Genomic DNA, 22,546 nt, shown 5'->3' with positions numbered 1-22,546 from the left:
CTTTCATTTATGCCTCCTTTGACCATCGTGTTGTACACTTACTGTATATAATGTGAATACTAACTTTTAACTTGAAGGAAAGAAGTCATGTATGTACGACTTGTCCTGTGCTTCCGCCACTATTTGTTCAGTGTCAGGGGCCCAAGACTGTTCAACAGCTTCCCACCAGGTATAATGAGATTACCAATAGATCCTCCCTGGCTATCTTTAAGACCCCCCCTGGCTGTCTTCGAGACCCCCCCTGGCTGTCTTCGAGACCCCCCTGGCTGTCTTCGAGACCCCCCTGGCTGTCTTCGAGACCTCCCCCTGGCTGTCTTCGAGACCTCCCCCTGGCTGTCTTCGAGACCTCCCCCTGGCTGTCTTCCAGACCCCCCCTGGCTGTCTTCCAGACCCCCCCTGGCTGTCTTCCAGACCCCCCCTGGCTATCTTCGAGGCGCTGGACAGACACCTAAAGTCAGTAGTACCTGACCAGCCGGGCTGTGGTTATGTGCGTCCAGCATAATTAGCCTGGTTGACCAGGTCCTTATCCAGCACGAGGCCTGGTCACGGACCGGGCCACGGGGGCGCTTTTTAAATTTAATGGAATTAAAATTATCGAAGTTAATTTCCTAGGTGAAACTATGGAAAAATTTAATTAAAATTACATTGAATCTTACTTTTACTTACGTTTAACTAATTATTTTTTTTTCATAAACTCGTAGTTTATAAAAGGGCAACAAATCTTTTATTACTGAATAATTGATAAAATTTCCAGAATTACGGTATTTTTCTTAAGGTAAACTATTTTGGGTCATTTATTCCAGCGCTAAAATTTCTGAGTTAAAACAGGAAGTATTTCTCAGTAATTAATATTTTATTAAATAAAGATATATATAGTTTTTTGACATTAATGAAAGAGGGAAGAGAGTGACAGGAAAATATTCTTGCAAAATTGAATGATGAGAATTTAGTGTGGGATACGTGCGTAAATAAGACAGGAAGTAAAGTAAGGTATAACTCCCGGGTTTTAATACATTATCCTCCCATTCAACAACAGTTGTATAATTTAGACAAGTCCGAGAGTGATTATTTGCATGACGAGTGGGAAATAAAAACCGAGTGGGACGCATTGCGTAACCGGTAGACCAGGAGGGGGGGGGGAAGAAGGTAGATCTCCCAGTACATAACACATTATCCCCCCATTGAACAGTAGCATAAATTAGACAAGTTAGAGAGTCATTATTTGCATGATGAGAGTGGGAAATAAAGGGCGAGTAAGTGAGTGGGACGTGCGGGCGGGTCGAGGCGGCGCGGCGGTGTGCAGGGTTGCAGAGCCACCAGCCGCCCATGACGCATTGCAGGTAAACCTCCACCAATCAGCGCTCTCCTAGCCGCGTAACCCCCTCCTTACACCCTCCGCCGCTCCATCTAGTTCCTTATTTCATCTCTATTTCCCCTATTTCCCCTGTATAACCTACTCATTCCACCTCATTAGCCATGATTTTGGTTATCCAGGTGGTGGATAACCCGTGGGATAAGGATAAATAAGCTTTTGGGGTAATGATGCAGAGTGTGGCGTAAGGTGGTGATAAGCAGGAGTGTGGAGTGGCGGGAGTTCGCAGTCACTCTGAGACAGTGGTAGCGAGCAGACGTCTGTCGCTTGACTTGTGATACTTACACTCATCCAGGATGGTAGGTGTTACCCCGTGGCTTCCACATGGCTAGGATGCACATATTCTTCACTTGCTGACACCTAAGTGGGCGGGTAGCACATAGGGTTTCACCAGTGGTAATAGGCTTTTATTTTTTTCCCTCGAAAGCGGCTGGACTGGGGGGGGGGGGTCACAGCCGGTAGGCTGAGAATAATGGCGGTACTGGGGGGGGGTTAATATTACTGGGTGTGTACGTGGGCGGGTTACAAGGTGTGGCTAGTGGGTGGGGGCGTCAGAGCCGCCCACAGGGGAGGGAGGGGAAGGTGGTGGGGGGAGGGGAGGGGGGGTCACTAGACACAACCTCTGCCAAATCTTCAAATATCTTCCCCCTCCCCCTTTTAAATCTATCTTCCCCCCCCTTTCCCCCCTCCCTTTCACCCCTTTCGCCCAGTTTTTGACATTTACTGACAGTTTACAGGGTGTGGCAGACACTTCCCCCCCTCTCCCCCTCCCCCCCCCCTACAATTGCATTGCAACACCGGGTTGTTGCAATAATTTCTATATTCCTTTATACACCGCTATTTAATCCACCAAAACCGGTTAAAATACCGGTATTCCCCCCCCCGTTTACAGGGTGTGGTTATTGGGGTTCTTTTTAACGGGTATCACCAACGGCCGTTTAAAAAAAACGGCATAGATAATGCCCAAAAATTTGAGCTTAATGTTCCCATATGTTAAAAACGGTAAGATGACAAAAAAAACGGTATAATAAACTCTTTAATCTATCAAACGGTACAGAATTCAACATAATTTTTCCATCTGTTAACTGTATAACAGAAAACGGTATAATAAACGGTATAATCTATCAAACGGTTCAGAATTCAATTTTCCCGTTAACTATGACGAAAAAAGGTATAAACGGTATAATCTGTCACTGTTCAGAATTCAACAGTTCCCATATGTTAAAACAGAAAACGGTATAATAAACGGTATAATCGATGAAAAACGGCTCGGAATTCAACGAATTTAAGCTTAATGTTCCCATAGGTTAAAAACGGTATAACAGGTACCATAAACGGTTTAGAATACAAATTAGTTCGCTAATCCTATGTTTAACGTCTTAGGAGCTTAAATAGGTGCCTTAGGTGCTTAAATGGGTGGATTGGGTGGCAGGCTGGAGAACCTAGCTGCCGTAGGTGCTTAGGTGGCAGGCTGGAGAACCTAGCTGCCGTAGGTGCTTAGGTGGCAGGCTGGAGAACCTAGCTGCCGTAGGTGCTTAGGTGGCAGGCTGGAGAACCTAGCTACCGTAGGGGCTTAGTAGGTGGCAGGCTGGAGAACCTAGCTACCGTAGGGGCTTAGTAGGTGGCAGGCTGGAGAATCTAGCTACCGTAGGGGCTTAGTAGGTGGCAGGCTGGGGAACCTAGCTACCGTAGGGGCTTGGTAGGTGGCAGGCTGGGGAACCTAGCTACCGTAGGGGCTTGGTAGGTGGCAGGCTGGGGAACCTAGCTACCGTAGGGGCTTGGTAGGTGGCAGGCTGGGGAACCTAGCTACCGTAGGGGCTTGGTAGGTGGCAGGCTGGGGAACCTAGCTACCGTAGGGGCTTGGTAGGTGGCAGGCTGGGGAACCTAGCTACCGTAGGGGCTTGGTAGGTGGCAGGCTGGGGAACCTAGCTACCGTAGGGGCTTGGTAGGTGGCAGGCTGGGGAACCTAGCTACCGTAGGGGCTTGGTAGGTGGCAGGCTGGGGAACCTAGCTACCGTAGGGGCTTGGTAGGTGGCAGGCTGGAGAACCTAGCTACCGTAGGGGCTTAGTATAGGTGGCAGGCTGGGGAACCTAGCTACCGTAGGGGCTTAGTATAGGTGGCAGGCTGGGGAACCTAGCTACCGTAGGGGCTTAGTATAGGTGGCAGGCTGGAGAACCTAGCTACCGTAGGGGCTTAGTAGGTGGCAGGCTGGAGAACTTAGCTACCGTACGGGCTTAGTAGGTGGCAGGCTGGAGAACCTAGCTACCGTAGGGGCTTAGATGGCAGGCTGGAGACCCTAGCAACCATGACCAGGAGGCCTAGTCTGGGGTCGGGCCGCGGGGGCACTGCCCCTAGGAAGAGGCTCCAGGTATACTGGTAACAGGTGGCAGTAATCTGTATTAATGGCGTAAAACCTTCAGTCTGTAGATGCGTACAGGCTAGGTACCCAGATGAATTTTAAGAGTATCTGGGTATCTATTCCATAGACCTCTACTGGCTGTAGATACCCAGCTAGGTATAGGTATCTATTCTGTAGACCTTTACTGGCTGTAGATACCCAATGGGTATATAGGTATATTTATTCAGTAGACTGACTAGATACCCAGATGGGTATATAGGCATATTTATTCAGACTTCTACTGACTGTAGATACCCAGATGGGTATATAGGTACATTTATTCAATAGATTATGACTGTAAATACCCAGATGGGTTTTATAAATACCTGTGCAGCATTAGGTATCTTGTGTCGAGGTGTACCGGATAGATACCCAAATGTTTTTCATAAGCGTCTGGGTATCCTATTATACTGTAGCCCTCTACAGAATATACAGAAATGGGTGTTCTACGTCTGTTCAACATCTGCAGCAGACTAGAAACTTCTACACGTTGTCACTTTCCTGTGGCCAGGCTGCAAGAGTAGCAAACTCGGAACTCGTCAAAGGTATATCATAGGTACTGTTGGGGTAGGTAGATTCACTCCCGGTTAATCTTCCCGCGTTAATAGACACGGTTAATGTCTCGCGGAACTATAATACACGGGGGAAGGGGAGGGTTTCTAACCCATGTCAAGGCGGATCTTAAAACACTGGTTGTGCAGATTGAAGGACTTGCCGTGTTCCTTAAGTGAATGTGACCTGACTAGGTTGGGTGCATTGGCTTAAGCCGGTAGGAGACTTGGTCCTGCCTCGCATGGGCCAGTAGGCCTGCTGCAGTGTTCCTTATGTTATCAGTACTATTTAAGCCTCGTGTGCACCTCTTCTCCACCCTTTATCCTTTCCCTAGTATACTCCTTCCCACCCTTCCTCTTGCGCGCCCTTTTAATTCCCCCCTTTGTGAGGCTTTGCTTTTCCCTTTCCATGCTTTTCCACCTTGTGCGGCCCTCGCATGCTTTTCCTCCACCTTGTGCGTCCCTCGCATGCTTTCCCCCCCTCCTTGTGCGTCCCTCGCATGCTTTCCCCCCCTCCTTGTGCGTATCCTTCGCATGCTTTCCCCCCTCCTTGTGCGTTCCTCGCATGCTTTCCCCCCTCCATGTGCGTCCCTCCAATGCTTTCCCCCCTCCTTGTGCGTCCCTCCAATGCTTTCCCCCCCTCCTTGTGCGTCCCTCCAATGCTTTCCCCCCCTCCTTGTGCGTCCCTCCAATGCTTTCCCCCCCTCCTTGTGCGTCCCTCCAATGCTTTCCCCCCCTCCTTGTGCGTCCCTCCAATGCTTTCCCCCCCCTCCTTGTGCGTCCCTCCAATGCTTTCCCCCCTCCTTGTGCGTCCCTCCAATGCTTTCCCCCCTCCTTGTGCGTCCCTCCAATGCTTTCCCCCCCTCCTTGTGCGTCCCTCCAATGCTTTCCCCCCCCTCCTTGTGCGTCCCTCCAATGCTTTCCCCCCCTCCTTGTGCGTCCCTCCAATGCTTTCCCCCCTCCTTGTGCGTCCCTCCAATGCTTTCCCCCCCTCCTTGTGCGTCCCTCCAGTGCTTTCCCCCCCTCCTTGTGCGTCCCTCCAATGCTTTCCCCCCCTCCTTGTGCGTCCCTCCAATGCTTTCCCCCCTCCTTGTGCGTCCCTCCAATGCTTTCCCCCCTCCTTGTGCGGCTTTCCCATGCTTTCCCCCTCCTTGTGCGGCCTTCCCATGCTTTCCCCCCCTCCTTGTGCGGCCCTCCCATGCGTGCCCTCTTGCGCGGCCCTCTCTTGCTTTTCCCCTCCTTGTGCGGCCCTCCCTTGCCTTTCCCCATTGTGCGGCCCTCCCTTGCTTTTTTGCCCTCCTTGTGCGGCCCTCCCTTGCTTTCTTGCCCTCCTTGTGCGGCCCTCCCTTGCTTTCTTGCCCTCCTTGTGCGGCCCTCCCTTGCTTTCTTGCCCTCCTTGTGCGGCCCTCCCTTGCTTTCTTGCCCTCCTTGTGCGGCCCTCCCTTGCTTTCTTGCCCTCCTTGTGCGGCCCTCCCTTGCTTTCTTGCCCTCCTTGTGCGGCCCTCCCTTGCTTTTTTGCCCTCCTTGTGCGGCCCTCCCTTGCTTTCTTGCCCTCCTTGTGCGGCCCTCCCTTGCTTTCTTGCCCTCCTTGTGCGGCCCTCCCTTGCTTTTTTGCCCTCCTAGTGCGGCCCTCCCTTGCTTTTTTGCCCTCCTAGTGCGGCCCTCCCTTGCTTTCCCACATTTTCATAGTTACTCTTGGTCCCTCCGACACCATCCCACTATAGTTACTCTGCTTTAAGAGGTATTGAATTTTCCAGTAGGCCTACTGCAGTGTGTTGAGGACCTGTGCACACGCGCGTAAACGTTAATCGTTACTTGGTAACCCCCCCCCCTTCCCCTGCCTACTAATGTCAATACCACCGCTACAGTTTAGGTGCTGTTGGACCCTGGTGGGTTTAGCACCTCTATTAGGTACAATTTTTTTTCGTTTACTAAAACTTTTAATCTGTAAATTAGTTGCAATGGCTAAATTGGGTTTAGGTACAGGTATATAGTTACCCAAATTATTGTACATGTAAATTATCTTGGATAACCCAGGTCAGTGACCAGTTTCCACTGGGGGGTTTTCATTGTGGACATGAACTACCATGGCGCTGTATGACCCCTGTCAGTTTAGCGCCTTCTTTGATAATTATAACAACCGTGTGGATGAACAAATAGCGAGAGTAGACGAGGTGTATTGCATTAATTATTAAAATAATGAAGGCGTGTTATAGGATTGCACTCAAGCCTGGGTAGATCGATCATCCATTATTAAATGTAGGTAGATATCGTAAGGGTTCTTAAATGGAGATATCGTAGGTTGAAAGTAGACACACTTGTAGGATGGTAAATATATTGTCAGACTGAGATGAGAGATGGAGCCCGGTGCCAAGCCTGTTCACGCCTTGTAGGTCTGCCGCCGAGTGAGGACGGGACAGGGGGATCACTGCCCATGTGTATCCCTATGACGTCACACAAAGCCAAAGGCCTACGAGGGATCTCGTGTCTAAAGCACAGGGATGATACTAATATGCTATGCTATATAATACTGGGAATACAGGGATCAGCAACTATGCTGACATAGATTGTTTATGGAGCAGTTTTACCAGACTTGTAGCCAGGCTTAAGCTTGGTTAACAGTACTTCTGGCAGTTTTGGCACACATTGTCAAACCAAATGCAAAGTGTGCAAGTGTAGGTACACATGACTAGCAACATGCTGTCATACATAGCAGCATGTGTAGATTACCTAGAATAACCCAAAAAAGTCGGTGACTTGTTTCCATTGGGTCCTTGACTTGTGGCCAAGCCCGTGGCCTGGTGGCAAACTTTTCATATGGTGAGGGTCCGGGTTCGATTCCCGGCGATGGTTGAAATGTTGGGAGTGTTTTCTTACACCGGTTGTCACTGTTCACCCATCAGTATAAAATGGGTACCTGGGTCTTAATCGGCTGGTGTGGGTCGCATCCTGGGACAAAATTTACCTAATTTTCCCGAAATACTCTTCATAACCCTGCAGGTAGGTAGATGGTTTAGAAAGACACGTAAGCAAACACTATAACATATTTATTAGAAAACGTTTCGGTCCTGGGACCTTGATCACTTCTAACACTTAAAAAGTGATCAAGGTCCCAGGAACGAAACGTTTTTTAAAATGTTAGTGTTTGCTTACGTGTCTTTCTAAACCAACTTGTCGGTATTTATTATCAAGGTTTATACCAGGTAGGTAGATAAACGGCTTTCTCATGGATGTCGACTAATGTATACCTTGTTCAGGTACTTGTGGAAATAGATTAACACTTCGTTCTTATTTAGGGATACGATAAAATATAATCGCCTGTGATGCCAGGATATCTTAGGCAAATTTCCAAAATTTCCTTCAACAAATAAATCGGTTAACTGTGGATCTAAATTCAATGTACTCGTATTAACCCTTTGGGGGGGGGGGGATACTAGTTCCTAGGTTTTTATATCCATAACATACTGCAGTGAGATACAGGAGGAAGTGTAAAATAAACCCAGTGAGGAGCAGGGGTGGGATAGGTACAGTAATGGAACACTGTCAACATTCGTGGCCCCAGACTATTTAACTTCTTACCAGAAGTTATCAAACACGGCTGGAACACTTGTAGAAAGAAGTATTCGGGAGAAATCTGGAATAGTATCTCCGTGCCGGATAAACTAGGCAGTGATGGATATGTAGGTCAGAAGGCCACCAGCAGCAACAGCCTGCTTGACCAAGCAAGCACCAGACGAGCCTGGCCATGGGCCAGGCTCGTGAGTAGTGAGATTCTTTACTCGTCAAAGGATTGATATAAGGTACACAAACTAGCCGCTTCATCTCCAAAATATAATTAAATCCAGATTAGGAAGTTTAAATATCGAATAGTCTGGAACTGGTAACTGTCGGTACCTATGTCCGAATATGTAAACTATTTTTGATCACTTTCAATATTTAGAGTAACACTGTCAGCATGAGCGCTGATCATTCGTAGGCTGGGGGGGAGGGGTATATAGGTGGCCATGGGTGGGCTGGGGGTTACAGGGGGGGCCCGTGGTGGGGGGGTTACAGGGGTGGCCATTGGTGGGGGGTTACAGGGGTGGCCCTTGGTGGGGGGTTACAGGGGTGGCCCTTGGTGGGGGGTTACAGGGGTGGCCCTTGGTGGGGGGTTACAGGGGTGGCCCTTGGTGGGGGGTTTACAGGGGTGGCCCTTGGTGGGGGGTTTACAGGGGTGGCCCTTGGTGGGGGGTTTACAGGGGTGGCCCTTGGTGGGTGTTACAAAAAACGCGATTCTAAAAGCTTAGAGATCTCCAGTGAATACTAGAAAGGACTGCCCTTCTAGCATCCAGCCTGTTACTGGGTTTTCGTAACAAGTAGTCAGTATCCTTGTCCAATTATCCATTAAAATTTAGTATGGTTCAATAGTGCTTTAGGATTACAACTGGTAGGCTACTAACTAGAGAAATTAAAATTTAATAAATTTATTAAGTCTATAAGTTGTCTAGAGGTATATTATCAAAATAAATTAATTACAGCAATCAAAATAAAATCAATCTCTCGAGTTCAATATTATTGTGCTGAAAGCACATATCACATTTATAATACTTAAGTACCGTCAGGTACATTAACATTTAATAAGATATTACAAATATGTACAAGTGTGTGTATGCGTATAAGTGCTCTTAAGTAGTTAGCTGTCTCAAGACTCGAGTAAGACTTAAACAAGTGACTGACAAAGTCCTCAAATAAACTAACTTCTTGACCGACTGGCAACCCGAACAGTCTGCTTGAACAACAAAGAATGCTAAGCCCAATAGCAATGCAATATCAAGCGACTGCGACACAGAATCAGGAACTGGGAAATAATATAACGACACTAAGTAGGGACCATCTGCAGATCCTCCACAAGTTACAAAACTCCCATAAAACTGAATCTACGTTCAGCATAGGAAAAACTGTGACTGTGACAATACACAGGAACCAGTACAAAATTAGGTCAGAAGCTATAGCTAAGGACCTGAGATACTCAGAGTGTCTATGTGACACACAACCTCAGTACAACGTCGAAAATCACTAAGTCTATACAATGTTCTGTGAACAAAGTTCTTCAGAACTAACAAGACTAATGACAGACAATCTGTCCAACCAGCAAGCGAGTCTCCAGCAGACTCAGACAGACAATGTCCAACCAGCAAGCGAGTCCAGAGCAGACTGACTACTTCACGAGAGGTGAGGACACCCCCCCCTCGATCACGTGATAGCTACGTGGACAACTGCAGCTCAGAAGCCGGCAGTATAACGAGCGACAAGCGATAATTACAGTAGTTTGACAATCAAGCCTAACTGAGCACATTTTATATACATCCTAACAACATAAGCTAAATAAGAATATAACAGTCAAATAATAATATAAAGTCATACATTTACGATTTAGCTATTATCGCAAATATAAGCAATATAAAATTATATGAAAAGATAATATACATTACATATATACATAATAATCATTGTAACCCATTCAGGGGTTGCAACAGTGGGGGGGGGTTACAGGGGTGGCCCTTGGTGGGGGGGGTTACAGGGGTGGCCCTTGGTGGGGGGGTTACAGGGGTGGCCCTTGGTGGGGGATTACAGGGGTGGCCCTTGGTGGGGGGATTACAGGGGTGGCCCTTGGTGGGGGGATTACAGGGGTGGCCCTTGGTGGGGGGATTACAGGGGTGGCCCTTGGTGGGGGGGGTTACAGGGGTGGCCCTTGGTGGGGGGGGTTACAGGGGTGGCCCTTGGTGGGGGGGTTACAGGGGTGGCCCTTGGTGGGGGGGTTACAGGGGTGGCCCTTGGTGGGGGGGTTACAGGGGTGGCCCTTGATGGGGGGGTTACAGGGGTGGCCCTTGGTGGGGGGATTACAGGGGTGGCCCTTGGTGGGGGGTTACAGGGGTGGCCCTTGGTGGGGGGATTACAGGGGTGGCCCTTGGTGGGGGGGTTACAGGGGTGGCCCTTGGTGGGGGGGGTTACAGGGGTGGCCCTTGGTGGGGGGGTTACAGGGGTGGCCCTTGGTGGGGGGGTTACAGGGGTGGCCCTTGGTGGGGGGTTACAGGGGTGGCCCTTGGTGGGGGGTTCCCGGGGTGGCCCTGGGGGGGGGTTTACAGGGGTGGCCCTTGGTGGGGTGTTTACAGGGGTGGCCCTTGGTGGGGTGTTTACAGGGGTGGCCCTTGGTGGGGTGTTTACAGGGGTGGCCCTTGGTGGGGGGGTTACAGGGGTGGCCCTTGGTGGGGGGTTACAGGGGTGGCCCTTGGTGGGGGGTTAAAGGGGTGGCCCTTGGTGGGGGGGTTACAGGGGTGGCCCTTGGTGGGGGGGTTACAGGGGTGGCCCTTGGTGGGGGGTTACAGGGGTGGCCCTTGGTGGGGGGTTACAGGGGTGGCCCTTGGTGGGGGGTTACCGGGGTGGCCCTTGGTGGGGGGGTTACAGGGGGGGCCCTTGGTGGGGTGGTTACAGGGGTGGCCCTTGGTGGGGGGGTTACAGGGGTGGCCCTTGGTGGGGGGGGGTTACAGGGGTGGCGCTTGGTGGGGGGTTTACAGGGGTGGCGCTTGGTGGGGGGTTTACAGGGGTGGCGCTTGGTGGGGGGGTTACAGGAGTGGCGCTTGGTGGGGGGTTTACAGGGGTTGCCCCTTGGTGGGGGGTTTGCAGGGGGTGGCACTTGGTGGGGGGGTTTGCAGGGGGTGGCCCTTGGGGGGGGTTACAGGGGTGGCCCTTGGTGGGGGGGGGTTACAGGGGTGGCCCTTGGTGGTGGGTTACAGGGGTGGCCCTTGGTGGTGGGTTACAGGGGTGGCCCTTGGTGGGGGGGGTTACAGGGGTGGCCCTTGGTGGGGGGGGGGTTTACAGGGGTGGCCCTTGGTGGGGGGTTACAGGGGTGGCCCTTGGTGGAGGGGGTTACAGGGGTGGCTTTTGGTGGGGGGGGGGTTACAGGGGTGGCTTTTGGTGGGGGGGTTACAGGAGTGGCTTTTGGTGGGGGGGGGTTACAGGGGTGGATTTTGGTGGGGGGGTTACAGGGGTGGATTTTGGTGGGGGGGTTACAGGGGTGGATTTTGGTGGGGGGTGGTTACAGGGGTGGCTTTTGGTGGGGGGGTTACAGGGGTGGCTTTTGGTGGGGGGGTTTACAGGGGTGGCTTTTTGTGGGGGGTTACAGGGATGGCTTTTGGTGGGGGGTTACAGGGGTGGCCCTTGGTGGGGGGTTACAGGGGTGGCCCTTGGTGGGGGGTTACAGGGGTGGCTTTTGGTGGGGGGGTTACAGGTGTGGCTTTTGGTGGGGGGGTTACAGGGGTGGCTTTTGGTGGGGGGGTTTACAGGGGTGGCTTTTGGTGGGGGGGGGTTTACAGGGGTGGCTTTTGGTGGGGGGGTTTACAGGGGTGGCTTTTGGTGGGGGGGTTTACAGGGGTGTGTTTTTCAAGGTTTAGAATTCTGACTTGGCCTTTTCGGGACTAAGGGGTACTTAGCTTTTTGGGGGCGGTAAGTGTTGGTTGAATGGAAGGTGCAAGTTGTGGATAGACGGGTGGTGCAAAAGGGGGACAGTGACACGACCACTGTACCTCCCCACACACAGGTCTTGGGGGCTGCAAACCCTCTAAAATCCCAGAAACCCAAATAATCCTGCTTCAGTAAAATCTAGGTCCCCTTCCAATCTGATACACCCCTGATTCACCCCTTCCCCTGTAAAGAAATTCTTGCCCCCCGCCAATGTTCCAGAGTGATTTATTCATTAACTCTGGCATTATTCTATCCATTTTAGTCTTCCACCTGTAATAAAATGCCCTATCCTGGGTTAATTTTTGGTATACCTTTAAAGGTTTTTGAGTTTCTACCCCTGTAGCCCAACCCTTTGCCTATCTTGTTTGGTGGTTTGCTTGAGCAACCAGGCTGTTACTGCTGGTAGCCTGCCTGTCCTCCCTCATCCATCCCAACCTTGTTGATCTGGCATTTGATTTGTCTAGTTTTTTCCCTCTCGAGATTTCAACACTGATGTTGCAGGTTGCACAATGTAGAGTGGAAGTTTATGGTAATAGGATTATGGGGTAGTGGGTGATTGTAAGATGAGTTTGTTGGGATTTTAAACCCCAGAGGGTTAGCCACCCAGGATAGCCCAATAAAATATTGACTTCCATTGGGGTTTTGTAATCTTGTCCCCAGGATGAGACTCACACCAGTTGACTAACTCCCAGGTGCCTTTTTGCTTTTAAGTGAACAGGGACAGCAGGTGTAAGGAAACTTGTCCATGTTTCCACCCGTCCAGGGAATGAACCATGAACTGCGAGACAGTAGAGCATTGCCTACCAGGCCACGGGGCGGTTAAAATGGGCGGTAAACTGTAGTACATGGAAGCGTTTTACAAAAATTGTACCAAAGACAAAATGTTAACAAGGATTGTAGTTGTCTTGAATTGGCAAATTTTGCTGGTTCTTACCGAGAAACAAGCCCAGAAAGTAATTTAATTGTTTAAGGTTAAATGAGATGGTTATTAAATATTGAGAGGCATGGATTTTGTGTATTGGGACGAGTATAAAAAACAAATGTGCTCGAACTTTGGGGTCCCCCTATTTATCTGAAGGGGTCGAGGTCCAGCTCGGGACCTGGAACTAGTGCTACACCCACTCTTGTAGAACTTGTTCCCACTTACCCAGTATAGTCACGTAAGCTGTTGCACACTTTTTTAAAAATGGGATGGACAGGTACATGGTTGGCTGAGTTGGTCCTGCCTAGCATGGGCCAGCCAGTAGGTCCACTGCAGTGCTTCACTAAAGGTTGATCTCAAATAATTTGGAGCAGAATGTAACTTATCCTAAACAGATTTCTACCCTAGTTTCTTTGGGTATATCATGGTGGGCTTGGGATTGTTAATACAGTAACACAAGTCATATTAACTGTATTCCATACCTTGCATTTATCTGTTAAAGGGAAAGTCATGTTCAATACACATGATATAAGAATGACACTACAATTTCCTGATTGGTCATTCCTAGAGAGTAAGTTTATTTAGAGGTACACGAAAGTACAATTATCATGCATAGTGCAAATTACCCAGGATAACCCAAAAGTGACTTGCTTCCATTGGGGTTCTTAGTTAAATTAGTTTTCCTTGGCTTTCTGACTAGGCATACATTATTGGTTCCATTTTGAAATCTTGACACTTGGCTTTCTAAAAGCACTTGGTAATTAGTAATGTTCCAAAAATGTGGTTTTGTGTATTTTTGGTTTTGTGCAAATGCACTTCCTGTACTAAAGTAAATTAAATATTGCATTAAATGGCTGCTTTTAAGCCTTGAATAGTGTATAAATGTCATGTCAGTGCATGACATTTGCAACTCAAGTTATCAAATGTAACAATAGACAGACTTAATACAATGTAAAACCAACATAGCCAATTTCCTGTACCCATTACTGTTTAAAAATTATCCAGAAAAAATTAGGATAAACTTCTATTAGAGCTTTGCATGTTAAAACACACACACTTAATATTCTGAATTTTTTCAGTGTTTTAGAAAGTTGCATGTTGTAGTGTAGCATTGTACCAGTGCGGTTCCAGGGGACTGAAGTTTATTTGTATTAGCAGTGTCAGGTGTAATTTTCCAACATTTGGTATGGCAATGTCATTACTCTTGTGAATATCACATTTAGTTTTCAAATTGTACATATTACTCATTTGATAATTGATATACTTTGTAAAATATATACGTAGTATTTATATAGTACGTATATATATGTATACATATACACATGTACAGTATACATACAATTTTGATTGTGCCAAAGCCAAACTAAAGAATTGTATATAGGTGTACATTTGAAAAAGTTTAAATTTTAATCATGCCTTATCAAATTTACATTATGTATATCTAGCATAATTGTCAACCTACTATCAATAAAATTTAATATCCTGATCAGACTGATTTCATCTTCAATGAATATACTCTGCTCTAATTGGCTAAATGATGCTTGTTGTAAAAATGTAAATTTGGCTTGGAAACCACGCGTGTACATGTATAAATGTGGTAGTATGTATGTACTGTATATATGTATATACAGTATGTACAGACATAATTATAAATCAGTGTACATGTGTAAAGTGTATAATATATAAAGTATGGGGTAGCCTGTGAAGAACTTGCATAGCCAAGATAATAGTGTGCAATCCACTTGCTGCAAATAGTGCCATCTTGCCTTTCAATGATGGTAGCTATCTTGTATGCACATTTTCTTCTGTACCTTCTTGATTGGTAGTCTTCAGTGTAGGGCATGGCAGGTTCCTAACATTAACATTAGTGGCATACCCTTCCTGTTGCCTACAGTAACAAGTTTTAAAATATTACCAGATTAATTTTGGATGGTTGATAACGTTCCACTATTGTTATTTACCTTGCCTGCTATCTACTATTAGTATGCTGTCCTGCCACCATGAATAATAGTTTGCTGCTAAATATTAACATAATTTTTAAGACCTGGCAAATAATTTTTTGCTCCGTGGCTCGGTAGTCTTCGGCTCGCCCAAAAGCCCCTGCATCAAGATTCCAGGGCGAACCTTAATTTGCAACTAAGAGTAAAGCACTTTTAATTGGATTACTGACTGTTGGTACCGAAGAAAGCCAATCCTTTTTTTGGTAGGGTCCTTTGGATGTCTACCACAGAATAAGTTTGGCTAACACCCAGGTACAACCTATTTATACTAGGTGAATGGGTGTAAATAAAAATGTTAGTTTCAGCCTGCCCCAGGACTGACCCTGGGTTTTTCAGTTGTAAGCTGAAGGCACTGCCAATGAGCCAAGAGGCACTAAGGCTGGGGATACTGCTGTGTAATACCGGTGGTTACTACACACTTCTCAGTGTGGCAGGTTGGCATACATAATTGTTTGGTCTTCCATGGTAGGGAGAGCCAATATCTATGGAAGACTAGTATATTCAGCTACCATATCTTAGCTGTGAGTGTGCCACACACACCCCCCTGGTTCCGCCTGGTATCAAGGTTGTCCAGGTAGAGCCGGCTGGCAGTGTATGGTGCACTAAATGTCGGCATGCTGTGTGTATATTTAGGTGCTTTCGCATTCACTATTATAACAGTTTCCTTGGAACCTAAAATAATCCCCCTGGAAAAATTTTGACTATATTATTCCAATTACATGTACAACAAAAGACGACGGTGAGTATGTCCCCCTCGAACACATCCTGCCATAAGAGGGTTTTCTGTATTTTGCATCAGTATTTTTTTTTTTTTCATAAGCTCTTATTTTGAGACAGTTTTATCAAAAAGAAATTGCTATATACAGAATACCGTTGGATGGACCAGAATGCTTCGTCCCCAACAATGTGTAAATTTTTTGTTTTGTCCCGGTTTGAGTATTAGATGTGTTTTTACTGGTAATTTTAGACTTTAATGTAAACAAGTTGCATGATTGTGCAACAGTGATTATCCTTCCCTTTGCATCCCTTTTGTAATGTAACTAGTATCTTGCATTAAAACATTTTTTAATTTCATTATTTTTACTGGCTTTCCCTACTTTCTTTGAATTTACTTTTTTTTTTTATAAGAAAGTTTTGTTTAGTAATACTTAGTTCATTTTCAGAAATTTCCTACTGTTGCCAGATTTTTCAGTATTGTAATTTGGTTCTCTAGATATCCTTTAAACTTTAGCCCCCTAAGCAGTCTGACAGGATTTGAGATCCTCTCCATTTTCCAATAGTCTGCCATGTTACTGGTTATTGGGGCAGTTTCAGGAAAGTACTTCCTGCATCTATCAATTTTCCAATATTTAAGCAGTTTTACTAACTGCTTTTTCTTAAAATGCATGACCATGTACACTTGGTTGACGTTTATTTTTGGATTTCCTGGATAAAGAAATAACTTGTCCAGTTTAAATTTAACTCTAATCATCTTCCTTGTGATACATTATAATAACATCCACCATATTGGCATGGCCCATTTCTAATGTAATTCAAACCCAGCACCTCTCAGCCTTGACATGGTTACTCCTGACCCTTGACACCCTTTATTGATACGAACTTCCCAGTAGCCGGTACCTATCCTGTGACCTAGAGCCCTCACCTCTCTGGCACTTAAGGACATTGCAGATCCTTAAATTTTCCCTGGCAGTACAGGTCAGCCATCACTAATATGGTACAGTTATCCAGTTCCATCAGTAATCCGGCACTAATTTTGGCTAGCATAATTTCAAATTTCATCATTATGCTGACTCGTAAATTGTGCAGATGCTTGTAAATCCAGAACAAGAAGCCAGTGGAGGAGAAAGCAGTGATGAAAATGAGGAAAATGTAGCAGACAGTCTGTTGATAGGTTCATTAATGTATTCTAACCTAACCATCCTGTAATCCTGCAAACTCGCTAATCCGGCTCACTACAGGTCCCAATGATGCCGGATTAGTGATGGCCGACTTGCACTTGGGTATGCCAGTCATTCTTGCTGCATCATTTAGTGGAAATACTACTGTCCTCTTTGAATTGCCACTAACTCTACTAGTAGGATCTACCATTTTTGTTCTCTCCTGGGTTGGGGGGGGGGGTGATAAATTTTAGCATCAGTGTACCTGTAATGTCTTAATGGAAGTACTACTTAATGTCTTGTTGGTCCCAGTCCCCTGCTAAAACTTAAATCCTAGTGGAACTACATCTATGGTCCTTGCCAAACTAATTCCTAAATGAAAGATTATGATGTCAGGCATTGGTGTGGCCAGAAAAATTGCTGTTATAGGACTTAAGAACTTGCTTGGATCAGAATTAAATTGTGATAATCTCTGAATACTCCAACATTTAAAGTGATTGTTTAGGTTGAATGGTCCTCTTATCTTTAGGGCACTCCTAGAAGATAGTTGACTGCTTCCCCCCCCCTCCCTCCCTCCCTCCCTCCCCACTTCACCAACCTATAGTGGTATCTGCCATAACACTATTGCCTCATCTTCATTTTCCTGAAGAAACCTTGCCTCAAATGTTTTTGAAGTTCTTGTGTAACCCATTTTTTCCTTTAGTTTTCCTTTTTGTTGCATTTTTCTCGAATATCCATACCTCTGCACTAATCTTGAGCTGCCTCTTCCTTCTTCCTACCAGCTTCTGCATCCTATTTTCACACTTCTCCATTTAAGATTTTCATTTTGTATCTGATAATTTACCTTGCTATGGTTTGGGTTTGTTCTAGTTTAACCCTTTTATAAGTATGCATAGCAAGGTTTGCCCTGTATTTTCAAACATTCTTCCCCGAGGTACTGTTGCAAGAGAAGATGGAGGATAACCTTCAACACTCCTTCCCTGAATTACCCCCATGGATTTAGCACTTTGTATAAATATAATTGTATTAATATATTTTCTTTTAGTTGCCCTTGTTCTAATTGGCTGCAGAATTGTCTTGGGCACTCGTTGCCACCTGGACTCTTGAGATTGCCAGCGAACTTTGGTAGTTTATACTACAAAATATCAGATGCGCCTGTAACGTGTTTAGAACTTGCTTGGCACCCAGCCTGATGCCAGACTGGCTTCCTAGTCAATCAGGCTTTGACTGCAGGTGTATTGACCTCTTGCAATTTTATCTAAAAGTATAATGTGGCTTTCAGTTGTCTTATTTTTTATATACATTGATTTTTTTTTCTTGCCTAAGGTTAATCATAATTTCTAACATTACCATGTACTCTTCTTAGTGCCTCCTTATGGTACAGTACTTGATATTTCCATGCGTGTTACTTCCCTGTCTGTCGTATTTTTTTTTCTTAAATTCGTAGCACGTGCAATCCCTTTGTATACCGCATGTAGACTTAATGACCATATTAATTTAGATTTGATGTAAAGCATGTCGTGTTATTTGCATGTACTGGTCTACATATGTATTTTAAATGTATACTTTTATATCCTTGTATGTACTGTATAATGTATGTATGAAGTGATTTGTGGGAGATGTTAAAGATAATGGTAGAAACTGTTGTAGAGGCAGTAGAAAGTGTAGGTAAATGACAGTTGGTGACTAATTGAATTAGACAAGTTTTGGTGATTAGTAATGTTCAAGAAAGGTTTTTGGTTTGCTCAAGAAGTTACTCAGAGATGGAGGCTCAAGTTTGAGTGGTAGACTTCTGGATGTAGTGTCTTTTGGATAAAATTATCTGATTAGTTGCTAATGGTTACTAGATAGAGAATAGCATAATTTGTTAGTGAAAGAAGGGATGGTTAGTTAAGAGGAAGGCAGAGTATATGGAATTAAATGGCAAAGAAGGTAAATGTTGAATTTTTTAATTATCTTCATAAGGTAGGTTAATTAAGCCTTGATTGAAGGAGTTTGCCATTTGGTGAGTGATAAGTGGTGACAGTATTGGAGGAATGTTGATTTTGAAGTTAATGTAGGTGCAAGGGACAGTGTTGATACACTGGGCAGGCAGGAATATCAGGAGGGAAGATTTGGTGGAAATGTAGCAGAAGCAGATAAGGCTACCTACTGCAGGTAGCTGTAGAGGAAGTTAAGAATCATTGATGTATTTATAGTAGGGGAAGCACTCAACTTTGAGATCAGGCAGTTCTGTTGTATTACAGGGAAAAGTGGGTGAAATCTTGTATATCATGAGTGTACTGTATCAGTTTAGGTATGAAATTAGAATTTTGAAGTGAATTTGGAAAGTAGTGTATGGCAACGAAGTGTATATGCAAATATTTAGGTAAGGAACTGTTAGTTTTAATGTATTTAAGAAAATCGTGTTAAATTAGTTTGAAAAAATGTAGGAATGGCCCATTTTCCAGTAAAATGAGCCAGAGATGTTGGCTCGAATTATGCGTAGTAGGGGGTAAACTAAATGTTCAAGCATTGTAGTCTTGTAACAATTGTTCTAGTGCTTCTAGAGGATTAAGCTGCAGGATAACAATTTGACAGGTCATAAAAAAAGCACACTAACATGGGAAAGAGGAAGGCGACAAGCATAAAATGTCTTCAGTCACGTATGAGAGTAAGTGTTGGCAAGTTGGTCATTAAATGCCAAGTTGCTGTACAAGTGCACAGTATAGTACTGCCTGAAGTGTACAGTCAACACCCCTGGTACCAGGCCAAGCCTCCTGGTGGATGTACTTGCCAACCACTGCTAGCTGAACTAATTCAAACTCACATCCTGGCTAATCAAGAATTTCTACAAATATTTTTTTTAGTTGGGTAACAGTCTTGTACTTGTTCACTTGGAGGAAGCTGAAGATATTTTTTGCATCTTGCAATGTGCAGTGCATAGTATACAGACCAAGCGAAGAAATTAACATAGTTGCATAAAAAGCCAGTGGAACAAGAGTTGATAGTGTGCCATTAAGAACGGAAAGATATACTGTAGGTTGGTGCTTAATTATAGGATGGACGGTTTAGGGGATAAATATTAAGAAGGTTGAGAGAGATTAGGAAAGGTTGAGATTAGGAATCCTCAGGTGAGTTACATTGTGGAGCTTCCTGAGAGTTTAGTGAAGGCTGATGCTTGTGTGAAGCTTAAGCAACTGGAACACCATACCTTGAAAATATTAAATATCGGTTGTAATAAAATGACGTGGCCCCTTCCCCACCCCCTAAAAGCTGAAACCTCTTATTAACCCTTAATTATACAGTAAGCAGGATGTGTAAAGTCTTGGCAGTATTATGGCAAAGCATAATGCAAATGTGGAAAAATTTTAGATACTTTTATTTAGTGAACAAATTTACTTCAAAAAAGGAGGGGGGGGGGGGCTAAAAAAAATTCCCTCTTAATGGGGGGGGGTATTTAACATTAGATGTTCTGAAGAGTAAATTTCTGCCTCTTGGCTATTAGATTCCTGACAAAATGAATGAAATGTTTCAAGAAAATGCAGATGTGGTTTACATGGATTTTATGAAATTGGCAAATGCAATCATAAAAAGCTCAAATTTAATATTACAAAGGGAAACTGGTATTAAAATTATCAGTGGTAAGACATAGCAAGGCCTCTCATGCTTTTCTCATCTTCATAGCAAACTTGAATTAAAAACACTAAGCACAGCTTCCTACCCTTTCCTTAAAATGCTAAAATTTACCTTGAAATGGACAAAATTATATTTCTAATACTGGCCCTCTTCCACCAAGGTAGTGACCTTAAAAAGAGCTTATCAGTCTTTCCGGAGGGAGAAGTGTCAAAACCACAGCTCAAAATGAAACATTAGGATGGGAAATTTAATTGGAATTTGCTGGTTACAAAATGTGGGTAGATAATTTCTTGTAATGACATAATGTGTAAAGGAATTAGGCATGTAATTGTCATACCCCAAAGACTGGAGATGTAATGTACATTGAGAAATCGTCATGCAAGTATCTTTAACCCTGTAATTGTCCAGACCCTTGAAATTAAATGTGCTCGGTGTTTGTGTTTAAAAAAAAATAATCTGAAATGGTAGAGAATGTTTCTCTGAAGGTGATGATGCCAAAAATGCAAAATTTGATGGAAAGCTTGTGGAATTACATAGGCCCAAAGTTCGCAGCCTGTTCCATTGCTCAATTATACCAAATTCGTAAATATTTTGCAAAAGCGTGCATTCCATTCCTTCAGTCGAATAAAACAAACCACATTAAATCGTCAAAACTACCCTATAAAGTGTACAGAATTTGTCAATTTGGCCAATTTTATGCAAAATTCTAATTCAAAGTTAAGATTGAATGCTGTAGACATTCCAGGCACTGAAATTTTTCATCTGCAATAATGTCCCCAGGCCTCTCCTCTATTGCTTTTCATTTTGAATTCCTCCCCAAAAATCTAATCATATTTTTTCAGTTAAAATGTAGCCAGAAATGATTTGTTGTGGCTTACAGCATCCCAGTAATTGAATCTGAACTAGCAAAACCCATAATGCTGGGGAAGGGGGTGTAGTGATGCCTTGTCTGTTCTCGGGAATATTGGCAAAAAAAACATTTCTGCTACTAAGGCCAATTTCAAGCTACTTCCAGTCTTAGAACTGGCTCTCTCAGTAACGTCTTCTATTCTATAAAGGGATACCGAAAAAACAGCCAGTTCAACCATACTGTCCTGTACAGAACCTGTCACTGTTTTAAAGTCGGTTTTGTTTTTCCCTATTGCATCACACTAGGCAGGACTATTTTTATACTGTGCACACTTTGCCCTTGCTCTAGGCCAAAATTTTCTGCTCACAGCTTTAGTGAGCTGAACTAATTCAGTAAATCTACTTCAGAGCCTGGCATCAGTGATGTAGTTCCAAGTAAGACTCGAAAGGTTACTGTTATATAAAGTGCTCACAACACTTGTAAGGAAGAGATCAGAACTTTAAAATGCAGAGGAAGTTTACCGTTGTGTTCAGTCCTTGAATTTCATCATGCCTTTTCTTTATGTAAAACTATAGTTATTCTCTCAAATGCAATTTTGTTAATATTTCCCATAAGAAATAATGTAAATCCAATTAATCCATTCGACACCCAATGTTAAAAAAGTTTTATGGAGAATAACTAGATTTACATACAGAAAAGGGATGAAATTAGTGTCCACACTAGCTGGAAATTACATTATGGAATGAAGGGCGAGCTTGATATACTAGTGGGAAAAATACTTGGGTTGGGTCCCCAACTTGCACAGGACCACACCAGTTTACTGGGATGAGACTATAGTAGAATACTGAGAAGCAGGGACTGCATTGGTCCAGTGTAAAGAAATTGCATTGTCAGATGCATTTTCTGGAATGTCTTGGAGGAAACTGGACCACTAAGGTCAAGAAGAGACTAGCTGCTAGCAGCATCATCCTGGTTGACCAAGCAATCTAGAAGTGTCTTCAGGAAGGTTGCAAGTTTAGTATCCTAGAAACTGCACCAGTTACTGAAAATTGCACTGCCTTAAAAACTCTGCTCGGAACATCTCTTGGTTATTATCGATTTTTGTAAAAGAATTTAGCAATGCTATACAGTAACGGAGAAAATCTCGGCAAACGCCTAGATTGGAGTCTCGTCAAAATGAGCCATGAAGGTTTTCTGTAAGCCAGGAAATGGACATGAACAGTTGGAAATAGCCTTTCCCTTTTTCACACATGGCTGACCATACTGGATTTAGCACATCAGTGACCACAAGTCTAAACCTAAACCTGAATGTTCACTGGTGTTGACCACAACATTCCTGAGGGCCCATTAAATTCATACTTAAATTAACTAGGTAAAGTAATTATACATTGAAATATGGAAATAAATGGCTTAAAATACCGACACAATGGAATGTTGAAAATGTGAACACCATGAAT

General features: G+C 44.7%; 1 protein-coding gene across 2 annotated transcripts in view; it reads left to right on the top strand.

Moving 5' to 3' along the window:
• Window positions 1-1,517: 1,517 nt before the first annotated feature.
• Window positions 1,518-22,546, top strand: part of LOC128701756 (calmodulin) — a 59,619-nt gene continuing 38,590 nt past the window's right edge. Inside the window, exon 1 of one of the 2 annotated variants that reach the window (XR_011394728.1) lies at window positions 1,518-1,671. Coding sequence is in view for 1 of the 2 variants with exons in the window: in XM_053795673.2 (XP_053651648.2) it covers window positions 1,669-1,671 (3 nt within the window). In the remaining variant the exon portion in view is untranslated. The remainder of the gene's footprint in view (window positions 1,672-22,546) is intronic. The other variant, XM_053795673.2, reaches the window with a different exon arrangement.

Source organism: Cherax quadricarinatus, chromosome 96 (genome assembly GCF_038502225.1).
Source record: "Cherax quadricarinatus isolate ZL_2023a chromosome 96, ASM3850222v1, whole genome shotgun sequence".
In the NCBI taxonomy this organism is placed as follows: Eukaryota; Metazoa; Arthropoda; class Malacostraca; order Decapoda; family Parastacidae; genus Cherax; species Cherax quadricarinatus.
This window is presented reverse-complemented; position numbering and strand designations above follow the sequence as displayed.